The sequence below is a fragment of the Anguilla rostrata genome, chromosome 4 (genome assembly GCF_018555375.3).
Source record: "Anguilla rostrata isolate EN2019 chromosome 4, ASM1855537v3, whole genome shotgun sequence".
NCBI lineage: Eukaryota > Metazoa > Chordata > Actinopteri > Anguilliformes > Anguillidae > Anguilla > Anguilla rostrata.
Genome location: NC_057936.1, coordinates 66403 through 86813, shown reverse-complemented (window position 1 = coordinate 86813; position 20411 = coordinate 66403). Strand labels below are relative to the sequence as shown.

Below are 20411 nucleotides of genomic sequence, written 5' to 3'. Positions count from 1 at the left end.
CTGATTGTACCCCTGAACACTGCTGTATCCCTACTGACTGTACCCCTCCCATATCCCTGAACACTGCTGTATCCCTACCGACTGTACCCCTCCCACATCCCTGAACTCTGCTGTATCTCTACTGACTGTACCCCTCCCACATCCCTAAACACTGCTATAGATCCCTACTGACTGTATCCCTGAGCACTGCTATACATCCCTACTGACTGTACCCCTCCCACATCCCTGAACTCTGCTGTATCCCTACTGACTGTACCCCTCCCATATCCCTGAACACTGCTATACATCCCTACTGACTGTACTCCTCCCACATCCCTGAACACTGCTGTATCCCTACTGACTGTACCCCTCCCATATCCCTGAACACTGCTATATCCCTACTGACTGTACCCCTCCCACATCTCTGAACACTGCTATAAATCCCTACTGACTGTACCCGTCCCACACCATCATGTCTGAGCACTGCTTTACATCCTCTCTCCAGCTGGCTGTCCATCCCTTCCCGTTGCCATGGCTCCAGCTCTTCTCTGGGCTGATAGCCGAAGGACCGCCCCAATCAGTCAGACCGGCAGGTGCACTGACTGTCTTCACTTGCATAAGGCTAGCACCTTAACAGCGGCACTTACATGATTGTAACGGTACTTATCTCTAACTCTTTGCTTACTCTCTGGTGTTACTTATTGTGTGAAAGGTACAATCATTCTGGCTAAAAACATGTACTAAATTACTAAATTTCACAAACTGGTGACAACATTGTATTCTCTGTCATTTTGCATCAGTTTTGTGTCATTGGTCATAATATTCATCATTTAGAAAAATGATTTCTTTCAGTTGATAATATGTCATTTTTCAGTACACTGTCCAACCAAGGGTGAGTGTTGAAGAATAATTCAGTTCTACACAGAGGCTTCGGCTAGGTTGAGAAGCTTTAATAAAGGATATCATGGAGAGAAGAACAGAATCAGTGATTCTCTGAAGAAATGCAGTTTGCAGTGATCTTTATATATTTTCTTCTGCGTCGTATAGTGTGATAACCAGTTTCACCTGTAGCCAGAGTACAGCTGATAAAAGTAGTATAGGCAGGACAGTTATTTAAGAAAATTCAGGTTCATTTGTTAGTACTCCCAGAACATTTTTGAAATAACAGGAATGTCCACCAGATTCATGTTAATTCACAAATAGCCCATGATAATTTTCCACTAAGGTTGCATTCTCGAAGCACAAATGTATATTACCTCTACAGGGGGCAGGCCGAAAGCAGCGGGAGGGGTGTGCGGCTATGTTTCATTTAACTGAGTGATAATTTCATTTCATTTTCCACAAATCTAAATGACTCACTCTCGTTTGAGCAAGCAGCAAGTTAATATGAACTACTTGTATTTGATTTTGATTTTTCATGAATCATACGGAAATAATTTGCCTACAGTGAAAGACATCACATTAGAGCCACTTGAACTGATTCATTTGATTATAGGAAATCTTCTGCATCAGTGCCATTATTCCGTGCTCCAAAGTGAATGTGATCAGAAGATTAAGCTCAAGTGCAACAGTGAAGGATCTTGTTTATTTAATTCTTCTCACAGACACTAGATGGTGCTCTTTGCAACATAAAAATAATTTTTCCAAATATAAGACATAATTGCTTCTCAATAAATTACACTGATTACAGTTAAACTCCATTTTGCTCCATTAGCTCTGTTTTGCTGTCCGGACGGTAAGTTAGCAAACAGTAGTAAGTTAATTTCAAAACTTCAGATGCTTGCTCAATATATTTTGTTAGTCAAATGCTTACAGATGTATGTATTTCACAAAAGAACGCAATAGGAACCTGGGAAATGAGATTCAATATAGCCAAATGTAAAGTTCTACATGTGGGAAATGAAAACATAAGGCAGGATTATGTTATGGGAGGAACAAAACTGGAATGTGCTCAACTTGTAAAAGACTTGGGTGTAATGGTTGATCAAAGATTTTCAGGTACTACGCACTCTGTTTTAGCAGTAAAAAAAAAAAAAAGGCCAACAGGATGCTGGGATATATACCCAAAATTATTAAGTATAAATCCAAGGAAGTTGCGCTTATCTTTTTCAACACATTTGTTAAATCACACAAATGTATTGTAAGGTACAGTATTGTTTGTAGTTCTGGGGAATGTATTACAAGACAAATATAGAGGCTCTGGAAAAGGTTCAAAGGAGGGCAACCAAATTGATTCCAGGTATGAAAGACTTAAGATGCTTAATCTCTTCAAGTTAAAAAGTAAAAAGAGATTTAGGGGTGATTTGATTGAGGCTTTTAAATTCATAAAGGGGATTAACAAAGTGAACTAGAAGAGATTCTTAGGTTGAGTTCTGTTAGTAGAACAGGGGGACATAAATGGAAACTAGCAAAAGGTAAATTTCACACAGACATTAGGAAGCATTTTTTCATGCAGAGATTAGGTCAATGTGTGGAATAGTCTGCCAGGCCACATAGTAGAGGCAGAAACACAAGACCAGCCTTGATATGGTGCTAGATACTTTCTAGCCTGTATGTAATCAGAGCACTAAAACATCTAAATGTTAGGGTGCTGACCGCTCTCCTGTACGCTAACTGTGGCCAATAGGTAAGGTAAGGTAAGGTAAGGTAACTGTGACCAATAGGTAAGGTAAGGTAAGGTAACTGTGGCCAATAGGTAAGGTAAGGTAAGGTAACTGTAGCCAATAGGTAAGGTAAGGTAAGGTAACTGTGGCCAATAGGTAAGGTAAGGTAAGGTAACTGTGGCCAATAGGTAAAGTAAGGTAAGGTAACTGTGGCCAATAGGTAAGGTAAGGTAAGGTAACTGTGACCAATAGGTAAAGTAAGGTAAGGTAACTGTGGTCAATAGCAGGCTGTGAGTGCTACACCCCCCACTGGCAGGGCACTTTGTTCTGGCCCAGGCAGACCTGAAGCTCCAGGCCATCTCTCTTACCAAGTTCCTCTTTTCCCTGCTGCAATTCACTACAACCACCACTAATTGGAGAATTCTAGCCTAAATAATCATAAAAAGGGTTGTTTTAATAAAATGTTACATTTAGTAAAGATAATGGCAACAATCTTTATTATGTACTATAACGAGACTGACAGGCCTTGATCACATACAGGCCTCTCAGGCAGAATTGAACAGTCTTTCAAGGTTAAAGTGTAAATGTACATGGATCATGGTTGCATAGAGAGAGGACTAAATAAATGTCATTACATTACATTGTAACCACAGGCCAGATGGCTCCTACACAGAAGGAATCATTAGGTGGAAAGAATCCATTATCTTATGAGAATCACGGATCAATACATGTGCCCATAGGGCAGGTAACACCTATAGGGCAGGTGACACCTGTTGGCCTTCTTTCTGCCAAACTTCGCCTCTAACCATCAACCAGGACTGGAGCTGCAGCACCAGGATGATCAAACTGGACAAAACATGCTGACAGCCCTAATTTTAAAGCTGGAATTATATGTCAGTTGTAAGCTAGCCAATCAACCTAATTATGTTAAGCATTTGTTACATTCTAGTTATTATTATTTATGATATTATGATTTTTTATGACATGTTTAGTTATTAATGATATACTGTACCTACTATCATGCTTCTGCAAGTTACCTAATGAATAATTCAGTCAAACTGCCATAGCACAAAAAAACTGTTCCAAAACAAATGTTATGCATGAAAAAAAATTCCTGAAGCAATTATTGAATTTGATTGTATGAATTAACGCTAATATGAAGGACATGATTAGTCACATCAACCCAAATGGTGTTTATCATTTTAGCCTAGAAGAGGCTGTAAACTGTTGAAAGTGTTCTGTCCTGAGCCCATCCTTACCCAAAACCAGATAACAATCCCGCAACCATCACAAATAAGCAATGCAATACAGAACTTCCTGTAAATCCTCTGACCCTTATATAAGACAGATGAGGTCAGTATTTCTGTCTTAAAGAAAATCCTCTTTTACATGCATGGATATAGACAGATACCAGATGAATACTGAAGCTAACACATAAGCACATGAGATGCCCTCACTTCTTATCTGTGTACTCTCTGGCATCTTCAAACCACTTAGTGAGCACCGCCTCCTTGCCCATCTTCCAGAGCCTGAGTAGATGACCCTTCCCCTTGCGCGAAGTGATCATCAGGTAATCCTCATCTTCGGGGTACAGAGTGACGGAATGCTGGGCCAGTACCAGAGACTGGCAGAACCGGGCCAATACGAGCACGTAGAGGGCGTCCCGCTCAGCCTCGTTCAGCGGGAAGACGCTCTCCCAGCCCGCTAACATCGGCCCCCCCATTTCCAGTGGAGTTTGGCTCTCGATCATCATGTACATGATAGCAATGGCCAGCTCAAAGACGTAGTAGCCACTGCTCATGTCCCCGAAGTCCAGGATCCCAGAGATTCTGTGGCCAGACAGACCTTCTGGCTCCACTAGTATATTGAGATCATTGAAATCTCCATGGTTTATACCTAGAAAGGATATGCTGATCAAACACTCAAATGTAGTGTATCACAATAATCATGTTTACACTGGACAGTCCATAAACGTACTGGAAGGCATTAACCATACTACCTCCTTTACGTGCGGAAGTAAGTACAGTTTGAAATCCTCATATATATCAGCACAGACACTGCACATCTTTGTCCGTATATCCTGACCCTTGGCCACAAGAGTTTGGTAAAGATTTTAAAGTTAACTGTCAATAAGAAGATGGTGAGGAAGACTCACACTTGCGGAAGGAGTTCATATTCACCAGGACTTCTGTCTTGAACATCTTTATCACATCCTTCACAATTTGCTTCACATTTTCTCCCTCCACTGTTGGCAGGTAGGGCTCCAGCAGATGCACATTACCCAGGTTCCACAGGAAGTTCTCCTGCTGCAGGGCCGACAGTTTTGGATGCTCCATCTGTCAAAGCAATCCCTGCTGAGTTTACAACAGGACCCAGAATGCACCCTGGAGCTCCATTTCCAACTCCAATGCCCAGAACACCATCGCACCTAAAAACATACCGACCAGCTCTCACGGGATTTATAACTATGTTCTGGGTATTGGCGTAGTTGCATGAGAGCAGGAAAGGAAGATACAGAAATTATGAAAGTATGATGAAAGTTGTTTATTAATAAACATAATCACCAGTTAAGTCTATGAGAGCAAATATGGACACATTCAATACCTATAGCTATACAAGATAACATGCTGGCTAAGGCAAATAATCATGAACAAGTTTACCAACAAAGTACATGGATGGATGTGACTATGGTACCAGGAGAACATTCGGTACCAGGAGACCTGTTAAGCAGGTTCCCCCAAATGAAATGAAAGGTTATAAATGTCGAAAAAATTATATAAAGAGCAGTAAATAGTTAAAAACTAAATAAAATCATGTTTGGTGTGACCACCCTTCGCCTTTAAAACTACATCAATTCTCTTAGGTACACTGTCTGGCAGTTTTATAAGAAAATGGGCTGGTAGGTTGTTCCAAGCATTTTGGAGAACTTGCCACACTTCTTCTGCAGATTTTGGCTGTTTCGTTGCTTCTAGCTCTCCAGGTAATCCCAGAGACCTTTGATCAAGTTTTTATCTGAAAAGTAGTCTATTACTTAAAATGTTACTTTATTTAACAAAATGCAAAAATGTATCTGTAAAATTTCATTTTTTGGAAAATTCATGTTTGGAAATCTTAAATTTGCTCTTTTCTACTGACACACTAATGCAGAAAACAAAAAATAAACATCTAAGACCAAATATATACTATATAAAAATCTAGGGTGCCTAAGACTTTTGTACAGTACTGTATATCTATAAACATATTTTACTTTCCCCTCCATACATACTTGAGATCATAACCTCCCTATACCACCTCATAACAGCCCAGTGTACCTGTCTGTATAACACACATCTACTGCATTTCATTTGATATTATTCACAATCCACCACATTTGTCATATCATTTATTTACATGTACATACAAATAATGCTTCCTTTCAGTCCATAATGTGGATATTGGTCCCCCCAGGTTCCTGTCTGCCCTGTGGGATTCCAGTCAATCTGTTTCTCCAGGCTACAAGTGTTGGTTGGACTGCCCCATGGCAATCCCCTGGCCATGGGACAATTGTCTTTACAGCTGTGTTTACAGCCTTCTGATCAAAGTCCAGGGACAGTCAAAATTGAAATTTGCACAACCCCTGCTTAGTTTACAACAGGACCCACAATGCACTGGGGTGCTCCATCCATCAAGCAACCTGCTGGGACAAGACCCACATGCATGGGTCCCCCTCAAGCAGGACACCCACAATGCACTGGGGTGCTCCACCCATCAAAGCGACCCCTGCTGGGTTTACAAGAGGACCCACAATGCACTGGGGTGCTCCAGCCGTCAAAGCAACCCCTGCTGGGTTTACAACAGGACCCACAATGCACTGGGGTGCTCCACCCATCAAAGCAACCCCTGCTGGGTTTACAGGAGGACCCACAATGCACTGGGGTGCTCCACCCGTCAAAGCAATCCCTGCTGGGTTTACAGGAGGACCCACAATGCACTGCACTGCGGGTGCTTCAATGCTACAAAGTATGTCAAACCCGCAGCAGTCACACATGATGCTGTAGGTTTGATAAGCTGCATGAGTAATGATGAAATGCGGTTACAGAGGACCCACAATGCACTGGGGTGCTCCACCCGTCAAAGCAATCCCTGCTGGGTTTACAGGAGGACCCACAATGCACTGGGGTGCTCCATCCGTCAAAGCAACCCCTGCTGGGTTTACAGGAGGACCATTGCGATGCACTGAGGATTCCAGTGTAGTTAGTGAAATACTGCTAGGCGATCAAACTTTGTCCTGTTGAAAAGGAATAACAATCAATCAAAATTGATTATGTACTCTTCTATTCAAAAGAAAGGTGCCACACGGGGGTTTACTGAGAACAAATGATTCTTCAACCTTTTAACAACCAAACAAGCAGCTACTGGCTGGGTCATCCTGGTCTTGCACTGTATCATTGTGTGGATGGGCCCTACAATCTGACGCCTATTAAGGTACTATATGATATGTGATAAGCTTCAGTGTGATATGCTGAACTACTAAAGATCTATGAAGCAAAATATAAACAGCATACCCTGGTACTCACTTTTGCATAATTTTCAAGTGGGAATGACTATCTTTTCATCAGTATAGCGGCCGAAGATATCTAAGGGTTCAAAAACAAAAAAAAACCTCTCAGAAAATCAAAACTTCTCCAAAAATGAATAAAATGCTTTTTGTCCATTCTAAAGCATATAAATTATAGATTAAATATATCACATTGAAAAACGGACAGAGTGTGGCACAGTGGGTAAGGAACTGGGCTTGTAACCGAAAGGTCGCAGGTTCAATTCCCGGGTAGGGCACTGCCGTTGTACCCTTGAGCAAGGTACTTAACCTGCATTGCTTCAGTATATATCCAGCTGTATAAATGGATACAATGTAAAATGCTATGTAAAAGTTGTGTAAGTTGCTCTGGATAAGAGCGTCTGCTAAATGCCTGTAATAATGTAATGTAAAAAAATAATGCAAAACATTGACACACTGTGGTACACATTCCTAAATATGTAACCATTCACTCCTGTATGTTTTGCTGTACTCTAAAGTAATCGTAATCGTTGGGTGTATAGGGATGAAATTTTAAACATTTCTTCCTATTATTTTACTCATGGATTCCTCTCGATTACACCGCACATGAGGGAATATGAAAGACATACGTCAGTAAAGGAGCAGGTGTTGCTATGATGGCCAGTCAACAACCACATGGTCTGTGAGCCTTTAGTGCATGAAAAAGCCATGTAAGTGCAGTTTTTCCACTTCATACATTATTGAGGGATATTACTGTCAAACACATTGACTGCTAAATATTTTTGATTATTCAAACGCCAAATAAAGGGCTAAAAAGTAAATAACACAGGATGTTGTTATAATAAGGATGTAACAAAGATTGAAGGCTTTCTTGAAAATCAAAAACACATAAAACTTAGAGTGGGTAAAGCCCAAATGTAATTAATTAAATGCAAATAAAATACCTTTCTGGACACCGTTTTCTGCTCAGTGGAAATGCACACATGCCCCAACCCCATAGTTGCTGTCTGCAGTTATATTCTTTGACCTGATTACCTTCTGCAGTATTGTGTCCATTGTAGCTGCCATCCTTCCAACCTGGTAGAGCATCTGTGGGGAGCAGGGGATCTTAGAGATGGTGGTGCCAGGCAAGTAGGTCAATAATCGCACCAAGTACTTCTGACTGCCAAATCCACAGTCTGCCAAGATACAGGGACAGCATATTCACACCTTATAGCAGTGATCTTCATTTCTGGTCTTGAAGATCCACCAAGTCTGTTGGTTTTTATTTTCGCTTAAAGGAGTACCATGGTGATTTTGCACAAGAGACATTGAAGAAACACAATGAGTAAAGTATTAAATATGTCCGTTCTGTATTTTTGGAGAAATATGCGTTTTAAATTTATCGTCCTATTTTCAACCGGTTGAGAAAGTTGTCAACTTGGTGTGTCACGAACACAGTAACCACTCCCCTTTCCACGCCCCGTAAACCCATGGATAACTCGATACCCATAGTTTGCGCCGCCGGCTTACAGGCAAGACAATGCAAATATTTGACTGACGTTAGGTTCACTTAAATTAGAGTGCCTTTTAAGGACTATTAGATTATTTCTGGTTATATTAATTTAGCTAGCTAGCTAACGTTAGCTAGCTAGGTAGTTTGCTTTCATAAGGCAATGTTATCGATAACGTTAGCTAGCTAGTTTGCTTTTATGAGGACGTTATAGTTGTGCTTTTATCTTAACTTGGCTAGCTAGATAGCAAAAATTATAATTGGATATAAGTCAATGTCCTTACCTTAGCTATCTATCGATACTTGATATACTACTAAGCTAGCTAGCTTGTGAAAATTCAGTCTCCCAAAAAGAGCGCGTATCATGGGGGTAGCTATGGTAACGGGGCACGGTCTGTCAATCATAGCTAACTGACAGTTCTCATTACCACGCCCAGACAGTTCGGGTGAACTTTTATAGTGGGAAATTTAGGCTTAGAAAAATATGTTTTAAAGTACATTGCAATGACTGAATAATAAAAAAAATTATGCACATTTGTTTTGTTGTTGCCTAAAGACAACTGGGAAGTGTCACGTTCAACAACCATGTTACTCCTTTAATATCAACAACAGGGAGGGAGGGGCTCAATCAGTCAGACAGACAGGGAGGGGCACAAACAGTCAGTCAGACAGGGAGGGGCACAGACAGTCAGTCAGACAGGGAGGGGCTCAGTCAGACAGACAGGGAGGGGCTCAATCAGTCAGACAGGGAGAGGCACAGACAGTCAGACAGGGAGGGGCTCAGTCAGACAGACAGGGAGGGGCACAGACAGTCAGTCAGACAGGGAGGGGCACAGACAGACAGGGAGGGGCACAGACAGTCAGTCATACAGGGAGGGGCACAGACAGTCATACAGGGAGGCGCACAGACAGTCAGTCAGACAGGGAGGGGCACAGACAGTCAGTCAGACAGGGAGGGGCACAGACAGTCATACAGGGAGGGGCACAGACAGACAGGGAGGCGCACAGACAGTCAGTCAGACAGGGAGGGGCACAGACAGTCAGACAGACAGGGAGGGGCTCAGTCAGACAGACAGGGAGGGGCACAGACAGTCAGACAGACAGGGAGGGGAACAGACAGTCAGTCAGACAGGGAGGGGCACAAACAGTCAGTCAGACAGGGAGGGGCACAGACAGACAGGGAGGGGCACAGACAGTCAGACAGACAGGGAGGGGCACAGACAGTCAGACAGGGAGGGGCACAGACAGACAGTCAGACAGGGAGGGGCACAAACAGTCAGTCAGACAGGGAGGCGCACAGACAGTCAGACAGACAGGGAGGGGCTCAGTCAGTCAGACAGACAGGGAGGGGCTCAGACAGTCAGACAGGGCGGGCACAGTCAGACAGACAGGGAGGGGCTCAGTCAGACAGACAGGGAGTGGCTCAGTCAGACAGACAGGGAGGGGCACAGACAGTCAGACAGACAGGGAGGGGCTCAGTCAGTCAGTCAGACAGGGAGGGGCCCAGTCAGACAAACAGGGAGGGGCTCAGACAAACAGGGAGGGAGGGAGGGGCTCAGTCAGAGGGATTTAATAATCTTGTCAGTGAAATGGAAAGCAACTGAATAGCTTTACTGCTTCATTGTTGGCTAAGTCTTGTGGCCGTAATTATGGCAAACGCTCCTCAGGTTAGACGGAACAGGGTTAGTGCTGTGATTATTCATACCAATATTCTCCAGACTCATCAGGGATCCGGTCAGGGTGGGCAGGGCGGTCTGAGCAGGCAGACCATGCTGGTGCAGGAAGGCCATGGCATGGGTCTGCAGCTCATACAGATCCTGGTTTTGGCTCAGCACAGCGTTCATGATCTTCAGCACATACTGGCCTTCCTCACTGACCACCACGTGGAAGTTCTGGTCGTCGTAGCTAGGCAGGGGGTGGATCTTTGTGACAGTCAACCCAAAGAGACGGCTGATCAGCTCTGAGGCCTGGGACTCAGTCAGCCTCGGCTTAGCTTCCTTCATTGACATGTCAGCTGGAATGGAAGAAAAACCAGAGGGTTTCAATTTACTAAGCGCTCTGAGTTTCATGATAAGGTGCTATATACATAAAATGGTCCAAGCACCCAATGTGTAAGGCACCCTATAGTTATTGTGCTGTTTATTATCATTCTACCATAGTGGGTGTCTATGGAGGCAACCATTTGGCTTGGTCACTTTTTAAAAATTTGGCATACTGATAGGGGGCCATGCTATTATCACTTTCTCCCAATTTCAGGTCAATCGGACCATGAGTCTAGCGTCACCATCACATGCTATGTGGGATTCAATGGACAGTGAACGTTCAGGTGTTTTTAAAAATCTGAAAAAGTGAAAGCCATATGGCAGACAGATGTAGCCCCACAGCGGCGAAAATCGACATGCAAACAAAAAGTAGATATATATGGACGGAGTGTAGCACAGTGGGTAGGGAACTGGGCTTGTAACCGAAAGGTCGCAGGTTCGATTCCCGGGTAAGGACACTGCTGTTGTACTCTTGAGCAAGGTACTTAACCGGAATTGCTTCAGTATATATCCAGCTGTATAAATGGATACAATGTAAAATGCTATGTAAAAGTTGTGTAAGTCGCTCTGGATAAGAGCGTCTGCTAAATGCCTGTAATGTAATGTAATGTAATATATATCTATATATATAAATGGCCATTGCTCCTAAACAAATCCAACTTTGGGACACCTGTGGCAAAGGGCTCTGTTGGCTTTTATATAATTAACTGTCCAAACAATATGGCTGCCAGAAACAGTCCCATCACCTTTCAGGTGCCTTAAAGGGATACTGTGCAGGATTTTTATCTAGAAAAAATTATAAAAGAACCATGCTCAGTCATATCTACAGTATAATGCACCGGTAATCTCTGTTTTTGTGCAGGTTTTAAGAATAAAGAATAATGGGCGTAGCTACAGAGCCTGTGGGGTGGGATCAGATCTCACTGGACCGTATGTAGCTAGTTAGCTGCTGCGATGGCAGAGGTGAAGAAGCAGAAGTACAGCGAAGTGAAAGGACAAGCTGACAGGGCTCACTCAAGAAGCAAAGTCAAGCCTGGAATTTCCTTGACAATGATAGCTGCAGTTCACCAGGGGGATGAAAAGCGACATGGAGTTGGTGTGTTTTCTGTTGGACCTGTAAGTAATATTACCTCTAGCTCAGGGGTCCTCAATCTTATCCAGAAAGGGCAGGTGTGGGTGCAGGGCAGGCTTTTGTTCCAACCAAGCAGTAACACACCTGATTCTACTAATCAACCCCTTGGAATCTTTGCTAAGCCCCTTGATTAGCAGAATCAGGTGTGTAACTGCCCAGTTGGAACAAAAGCCTGCACCCACACCGGCCCTTTCTGAATAAGATTGAGGACCCCTGCTCTAGCTGGTTGATTGACATGACGCTAGGCATGCTGCTAGAGTACCTCCCACTCACCTCTGACCAAATTTGCAGTGGCAATGGCAGTATTTCAGTTTTCCATTAATTATAAATGGATAAGTCTTGCTTCGTTTGACTTACGGACCTGACAGTAATGTCACATGGCACCTCTTCTGACACAAAATAAATTTGCATTAAGGACCCATTAGCCTGCTATTATGGATTTAGCACATGAATCTTGGCATACAACATCTACAGACAAATGTCTTTAAAAACTGAGGGATTATTTATCATCTAATCCCACATTATGTCGGAAATAGCTATGCATGACACGAAGAATAAAATTTAATCGTTCATTGTGCTTCCTTGCAAACAATTACTTAAAAAGAGGTTCATTCTTTTTAACTGATCAATTTAAAGACCGAGTTGAATCAATAGGCTCCTAACTGGTGAAAGTGTGGACACCTGGCCAATAAAAATGTGTTTAGCAACCTAATTAGGCACTGACTGATTAACCACAGGATTTCATTTGATAAAATTACTTTGCATGTTTGCAGTACAGTACAATAAGCACAACATGAGCATGGCAAAATTCATATAAATATATCCATGGCAGGCATAGCTATTTCTGACATCACATAGGTAAATAATCCCTCTAAACATGTAAAGCACATAACTAAGAAAATTAATAGTTTGTTAAAATTCTGGGACTGCAGTTGTGGTTGGAACGAAGACCAGCATACACAATGAGGCCCAGGACTGAGTTTGGGAACCTCTGCTCAGTGGAACTGAATAAAACATCCAGAGTTTAGGCTACGTTTACACATTACATTACATTACATTCATTTAGCAGACGCTTTTATCCAAAGCGACGTACAAAAAGTGCATTTTCATGATCGTAGACAACTGCTGAACACGGGTTCAGTAAGGTACAATTACTTATTTTGTAAAGCTATTTCTAGCCGAGAACAAAGAACACTATCCTGGTCTAACATCTGCAAAGCCAAACTAGGCAGAAGAATAAGCTAGAGTATTAGGACAAATACAATTTACCAAGAAGTGCAGGGTTGGGGCAACATGTAACAAGTGACAGGAAAAAGGGTTTTTTTTTTTTTTGTTTTTTTTAATATATATAGCCTATACACAGCGTGGTGGTGGTTATTCTAGGTATAGTCTGAAGAGATGAGTCTTCAGGCCACGGCGGAAGATGGATAGTGAGGGCGAGGTTCGGAGAGGGACGGGGAGTTCGTTCCACCACTGGGGAGCTAGGGTGGAGAAGCTCTGTGATCCCTTTGGGCGGGTGGGAGGGGTTGCAAGACGCCCTGCTGCCGCAGAGCGGAGTGGTCGAGCAGGCACATAGAATTGAGTCATGTCCTGCAAGTAGATGGGGGCTGTCCTGTTGGCGGCAGTGTAGGCAAGGGTCAGGGCTTTGAATCGGATCCTGGCTGCGACCGGTAGCCAGTGAAGTAATCGCAGCAGAGGAGTGACGTGGGAGAATTTGGGGAGGTTGTAGATGAGTCGGGCAGCGGCATTCTGAATCATCTGTAGTGGCTGTATGGCACAAGCTGGCAGGTTTGCAAGGAGAGAGTTGCAGTAATCAAGGCGAGAGGTCACCGTAGCCTGGACGAGCAGCTGGGTGGAGTGCGTCGTCAGGTATGGTCGATACACCGCAGGTCATGATACCCAGTTCAGATTTTTTTGTCAATTTCCTTTTTTTTACTTTTAAAAGTGTGAATGTGGCACGCGTTCATAATACCAATCCGATCTGTGTCACGTGTGAGTAGAACGGTCACTTTCACCACGCGGTGTAAACATGTCGCTCCGTATGTGGCGTAAGGGCAGAATAGGGGGGCTATGCACTAAAGATCACATGACTCTGGCTTGCTCCTGGTGAAACGTTATTAAACTGTTATTCAGGCTATTAGAATACGTATCTGACGCCAACATCTAAGTTTTCCCTTATCCTAAAAGTTGTATGTGTGCCTTAGAATAACTGTTCTGATTGTGAAATACAATTCAAACTTGTTCACCGTTAGATGTTTAATATTCCATTTCAGTGCCTTCTAGAATTTTTCTTTTTTTCCGCTAACAAAATTTTCACAAATCCCTTACTTGGATTTCCGTTATGCTTAGGTCTGCTAAATGGTACACTGCAGTCGCACTATAAAATGTTTTTTCAGTTTTGCCTACGTTATTTTCGCTGTTTACGTAAACTAACACCCAATTTTCCCTGAAAATCAGGGCAGCCTTTCCCGAGTAGGCAATTGACTTCTGCACATCTGCCAATGACCAGTTTAACATTAACGAGTTTTATCTTAAAGTTTAACGCCTAAACCTTGCAAACAAATGTACATAGGTTACTTTTCCTGTCGATTCATTCCAATTCTAAAAATTCCATAAATAGGATGAAATGTCCCCTTAGGCAGCTAACGTGGCTACAAAGTCAGAGACGGGACTTACCAGATACAGAAAATCGGCGAGTAGTTAGCTTGTAGGCTAATCCAAAAGAAAAGTTAGTTAATAACTAAATTGGTTGTGGTTGTGGCCGTTTTTATTTCAGTTAGTGTCTTATGATTCCCGCGTGATCCGTCGTGAATTATTAGCCGATCCAGTGGGAAAAGAAAGTGCAGGCAGCAGCAGTCCGGGGTGACCTGAGCAGAATGGAATAAACCCTATGGAGATTAAGATAGCGGACCGGGGAAATAATTGCGATCTCGGACTGGGCGGAGAGAGCGTAGGCTACGTGGACTTTGCGAACATACTGCCAAATATAGTACGTAATACAGTTTAGAATCCTCTGGTTATGTTTCTAAAACCGCTGGTGTTAATTTGCGGATCTATACGAATCTTAAAATACCAAAACTAAAAAAATGGGCAACTTTTCACAGCGTGTGAAAACGCATCGAATATGCAATACATTGTGCTTATAAGTACCGGCTGAGTCAACGATTTTTGTTCTATTGTTCATTTCAGTTCATGATCATTTCTGTACATTCGCCTGAAAAGTAACCAACTAGCAGGCAACCACTCGTCTATAGTTCCGCTACTTTTCATAAAATAAATGTGATGTTGATAAAACGTTTGGAATGAATTACATCAATTCCACTTTCACAAAAACTCCTTAGATTCGAATATTAGTGTAAGTCTTTTTTTAGAAAGATATTGGGGGATGGTCATGCTTAATTGTTAGCAATCACTGAAAGAGTTGTTGAGAGAGAAATACAGCACAATATATGAGTGCTTACCCTCAAATTTGTAACCCTCCTATTATCCTTGGGGTCAATTTGACCCCATTCAATGTTTAACGTCTCTAAATAAATGATTGACATCATTTTTTTTGCTTCATATTTAATGACTTTTCCTAATTTAATGGGGACAACTGGGTAAACATAAAATTGACATGATTATATGTTTTCAATGTCCTATACACATTTTGTCGGTGTTCTTTGGGGTCAATTTGACCCCAGGCTGTTTTAGCTGTATAAAACATAAGAAACATCAACATTTTACACACATTTGTTTTGGTTGTTTTGGATGATATTGAGGTCACTATAACATGCAATTTTATAATCTTCAAAAACTTCCCTCTGCTTTAGGGCCCTAACCTAACATAACCATACCTGCAGTAGTGCGCGAACCACTGATAGTTCACTTTCCTGCGCCGTGGGGGATGCAAATATGGTTCCCGCTAGGACATTGATAGTTCACACAACATAGGGTAGGAGCAAACACATAAAAGCTTGCACAGCAGCCTTCTAAACCATTTCTTTTGGTGCTCTGTGTGCTCTCTCTTTATGCTTTCTCTCAATTGAAAATTTCTGTATGATTTTATTTACCCTGACTCCCCGATTATTTTTGTTTATTTTTATAGATCTTATGGGTTTGATTGCTCCTTTTTAACAGGTACTTTTGTTTTATGTTATATTGTTGGTAACTTCTGTGTTTACTGCTGCCTATTTTGGCTAGGTCACTCTTGAAACAGAGATTTTTAATCTCAAGAGTTTTTTTTTTTTACCTGATTAAATAAAGGTTAATAATAATAATACTTATAATAATAATAAAAATGACCTCTAAGCAAAGGTTTTCTGCCAATGAGGTTTTGTCACAGCTCTTTGACAGTGAACGTGACATAGAGGAGAATGTGTCTGAGACAGAGGATAATGTTGAGGAGGACCCTGATTATGAGGCATCCTCCTCTGATGAGAATGAAACCCTTAGTGTTGACCCTCCTATTGTCTCTCAACCACCAGCAGACACGTTACCTTCAAAAAATGGAAAGTTATTATGGTCCCTCTCCCCAGTTGAACGACAGGGCAGACTTAGTGCTGCTAATTTAATCAAAATGGTTCCAGACCCCACCAGATATGCTGTCAGCCATGTCCAAGACATAAAATCAGCATTTGAGCTCTTTGTAACACCATCGATCGAAAAGGATATACTTGAGATGACAAACTTAGAGGGGAGGCGCGTGTATGGGGACAGTTGGAAAGACTTGGATGTGACCCACTTGCAAGCCTACATTGGGTTATTCATTTTGGTAGGAGTGTACAAGTCAAAAGGCCAAGCGTATGCCAGTGTACACTGATAAATCTCCTGGGGAAGCACCTGAAAAAAATCAGGGCATGAGGGTGATACTGGACATGGGTGAAGGACTGAATGGTCATAACATTACATGTGTTAATTTTTTCACATCGTATGCCCTGGGTGAGGAACTGCTGAAAAGGAAGGTTACCATGTTGGGGACAGTGAGAAAAAACATTAAAACAACAAAAAGACCTTTCTTTCAAATTTTAGGTCAATCAGTGAGATTTTATGGTGATTTGCATATTTTTTCATAGCCGCGTAATAGGTATTGTTACGGTTGCTCTCAACACCCACAAACATAAGTGATGCCGACACCAAGGTTTCCCAATAATAACCAATACCTTTATTACCTTGAGGATGTTGAAGACGTTTACTTGATTGGAATTATGATAACAGGCTTTCTGTTGTTTGGAGCTGGCAGCATCCTGATTTATCGCAAAGTTCAGAAGGCGTTGGCAGCACTAACTGGGGAGCTGCACGCCATTAAGGGAACGGGCAGGGCTGTCAACACTCAGACTCAAGCGATTTGCGAGCTCAATCGCAAACTGGATGTGATCGTATCGCAAATTCGCATGATGGATACCAACTTGGAGAAGTTGTCGGTTCGGCTCACTGAAATGGGCCAATAAATTTGGATGATTGGAACAACGCTGAGAGAACCACAGGACTAAAGGCAGACGAAAAAGCAGAAGTCTGCCTGAACCCAAAACAATCCTTATCTTCATTGGCTCCCCCACCTCGGCCTTGGAAGGCTGATATCTCTCCACTCTCCTGGATTGTTATACAGACAGATGCTCAGCCCTACCCCCCCCCCCCCCCCACCTCCCTGCTCCTATGAACTTTGTCTCTGGATCAGGACTCTTCGAGGTCGTCTCCAGGGCAATGGCCGTGTCCTCGTCATCAGTATCAGACGGCAGAGACAATGTTGAGACTGCAGTGGAGATGAAGTCCATGGACTTACACACACACGAAGATACATAACACACACACTACCTCCAACTCAACGCCTTCTTGGCTCCCCTCCCCCCTCCCTCCCCCGTTACAGTGCAGTCTGCTGAGGGTTTTGAGCGATGCGCCAGACGGCTGCGTGCTCCCCCCAGTGTCTGTGCTGCGACACTTCCCCTCCCCGACACCCTACCCCCTACCACATGTGCAAGTCTTCGAGTATTGTTGTAATGTTTTATGATGTTGCTCTGTGCTGAGGTTTCCCTCCTCCTCCTCCTGTTCTCTCATTTCTCATCTAACTATTCATTTTGTTGCTCTGTACTCGTGACATGTGCAATGACAATAAAGTTGAATCTAATCTAATCTAATCTAATTATTAGAACACCATACAAAATAACAAAATAACTGTAAAACATAAAAGGTGAAATCCAGACACGGCCGTGGTCCAACGGAGAGGAGAAAATCAAGCCCCCTCCCTAGAAGCCGACTCCAGGCTTCCTTTTATGGGCACCGCCACAGGTGCTTCCAATTATCTGAAACAAGAAAACACAGGCCTCCAAATGTTTTATTTAAAGAGCTATTTAGGTAGTCAACAAAAGCCGCGTTTCCACCGCAGGAACTATACCCCGGAACTAGGAACCTTTTGAGGAACTCAGTGCGTTTCCACCGCAGGAACTAGGGTCTAAATTTAGTTCTGGGGGCTTTGTTTTACCCCCCACAACGTTCCTGCTCGGGGGGTAGTACTTTCCGAAAGTACAGGAACCTTTTGGGTGGAGCTTGCAGCGCTGAACATTTCTGATTGGTCGAGTACTCGTAGCATTTGTGTTGTATTTATTTTCCGCCATTACCCGCCATGTTTGAAAATATGCAGCGGCAAACCAATTTATTTTCATAATAACTTCAAATCAAACTTGTATGTTATGCGGCGCAGTAGCCTACTTTTGGTTATAGCCTGTCAACGTCTTGGAATTATAACGTGTGCTCTTCTGTTCTTGTCTTGCTTTAGTATTCGTTTTATAAAATGCTAAGCATTCGTGCTGGGACAGCATATTACGTAGGCTACCAAAACATTCAAACGGATTAATTCGGTTGCTGAATATTTTCTTCCGGATTTTCTTTGTTAGCCCGTTGTAATTGACTCAAAACGTTTGATACAGTTATGTGAGGTATGCGGTAGTTCTGCATAATTAACATTGGTGATACAGTACAAGCAAACTGGAAATCACCTTCCGCACTTTTTATCCGGGTAAAATAACAGGTTAATTCTAGTAATCTTCCCTTTAGCTTTTTCAGACTGCCGTAATTTCACTCAATTTTACTGCCATTTTTCAATTCCACGAAAAGACCAGGAAGACTATGGACTCATTTATGGTGCATGGTTCGCATCTGGAGGGCACACTTCGCTGCTCGGCTAGCAGTAACTTCGAAGGAAAGAAAACGGTGGCTGTACCACTACTAATTTACATTTTCACGCAAGTCCGAGTTTTCGTTCTATTCTTGTCATTTTGCGATTAGCCTATATGGAATTGGCGACGAGAAAGTAATAAAGCAGCAAATTGTTTACAACGTGTGCATGCGGTGGTAATTTTGGTGGAAACGCGGCTAAAGACTATAATAAAGTACCTGACACAAACTCATGGTAACAATTTTAATTATAATCATTTTCTGGAGGTTTAAATTGCTGGGGTAAAATTGACCCCAAGGATAAAAGATGTTAGTAAATTTGAAGATAACAGGAGGGTTTTAACCTACAAGGTCCAAGTTAAACTACGTGGTCGCGCCCTGCACTTGGAACTGTACTTGCCTCTAGGGTTTTCAACACACTTGTCCCTGGTTACGGTTATACACTTTGTTGTACGTTGCTCTGGATAAGAGCGTCTGCCAAATGCCTGTAATGTAATGTAATGTGTTCTAATACCAGGGATGTGGCCCAAATTTGTCTTTACAGAACAGTGGTTTACAACATCAAAAGACATAGGCCACTTCACCTCATGAACCACTCAACAACGAGACTGACCTTGTGCATTCACATGACTGTACACATACAGTGAGCTCCATAATGTTTGGGACAAAGACTTTTTTTCTTGATTTGGCTAATAAATTTTGCTGCCCAGACAGAGCTCACATGTATTAGGGAAGTTTTTTGTCATTGTTTACTTTGACTAAGTCTCCAAATGAAAATGAAATCTGTACGGCACTTTTCGCGTCAAGGTGTGCCGGTAGCACAGTGAACAGAATGAAAAAGCAACCCATTGACTGACACAATTTTTTTGCAGTAATTGTCTCAGTTACAGGCAAACTTTTAAGCTATGATTGATTTGGAGGATAATATAATCACATGCACATTCTAAACATAACTTAGGGGCTTTAAAGTCATTGGAGCCTGATATCCAAACAGCCATTCAAGACAACACGTTGGTTTTCATTCATTTTAATTAACAGGTGCAGTTTCTCCCCACTCTTCTGCTAGCATTTCTTTTTTAAAATAATTTTGTTTGAGTGGTTCTCAAACATCCGCTGTGAGAAATGAGTCACTTTAACATTAGGTATAAAAAATAATGAATACATGTGTTTATAGTGTGTTGCTTGTAGAAATAAAAATCTTTTTGGGTAGGGGCAAATCTATTTGGGCGGGCTGGCCAAATAAAGTAATTGGATGGGAAACATTGCCTACACAGCATTCCTGTCCTCTCTTCAGCCTCAATGGAGTGTGCTCCCCTTCTCTCAGGAGTACTAGGCCCATTACAGTTTGTGGGTCGCTCACTTCCCCCATAAGGCCTAAACTATCCCCTCAGTATGAGCGTGAGCCCCAGTTGCAGTACACCACATCATTATTGATAATGTTACTTCAATTTGGTGGCTAGTTCGTGGAAGAATGAAA

The 20411-nt window shown here is 42.4% G+C and overlaps 1 protein-coding gene across 1 annotated transcript; it reads right to left on the bottom strand.

Moving 5' to 3' along the window:
• Positions 1–3051: 3051 nt before the first annotated feature.
• On the bottom strand, positions 3052–14722 carry LOC135252162 (hydroxylysine kinase-like). The gene is made up of 5 exons (XM_064329955.1): positions 14462–14722; positions 10317–10625; positions 8155–8297; positions 4738–4918; positions 3052–4478 (listed from the first exon to the last, which is right to left on the bottom strand). Exons 2-5 carry the CDS (start codon positions 10618–10620, stop codon positions 4036–4038), a joined length of 1071 nt encoding a protein of 356 aa, XP_064186025.1. The 5' UTR covers positions 10621–10625; positions 14462–14722; the 3' UTR covers positions 3052–4035.
• Between the last annotated feature and the right edge of the window lie 5689 nt (positions 14723–20411).

What these genes read in the sequence shown, in the direction of transcription:
- LOC135252162 (XM_064329955.1), bottom strand. Translation starts at nt 10,620, where the DNA reads ATGTCAATGAAGGAAGCTAAGCCGAGGCTGACTGAGTCCCAGGCCTCA. An exon ending in GATGAGTCTGGAGAATATTG is followed by an intron (nt 8,298 to 10,316) that starts GTATGAATAATC and finishes GTATCTTGGCAG; the next exon opens with ACTGTGGATTTGGCAGTCAG. An exon ending in TGGACACAATACTGCAGAAG is followed by an intron (nt 4,919 to 8,154) that starts GTAATCAGGTCA and finishes TTGCTTTGACAG; the next exon opens with ATGGAGCATCCAAAACTGTC.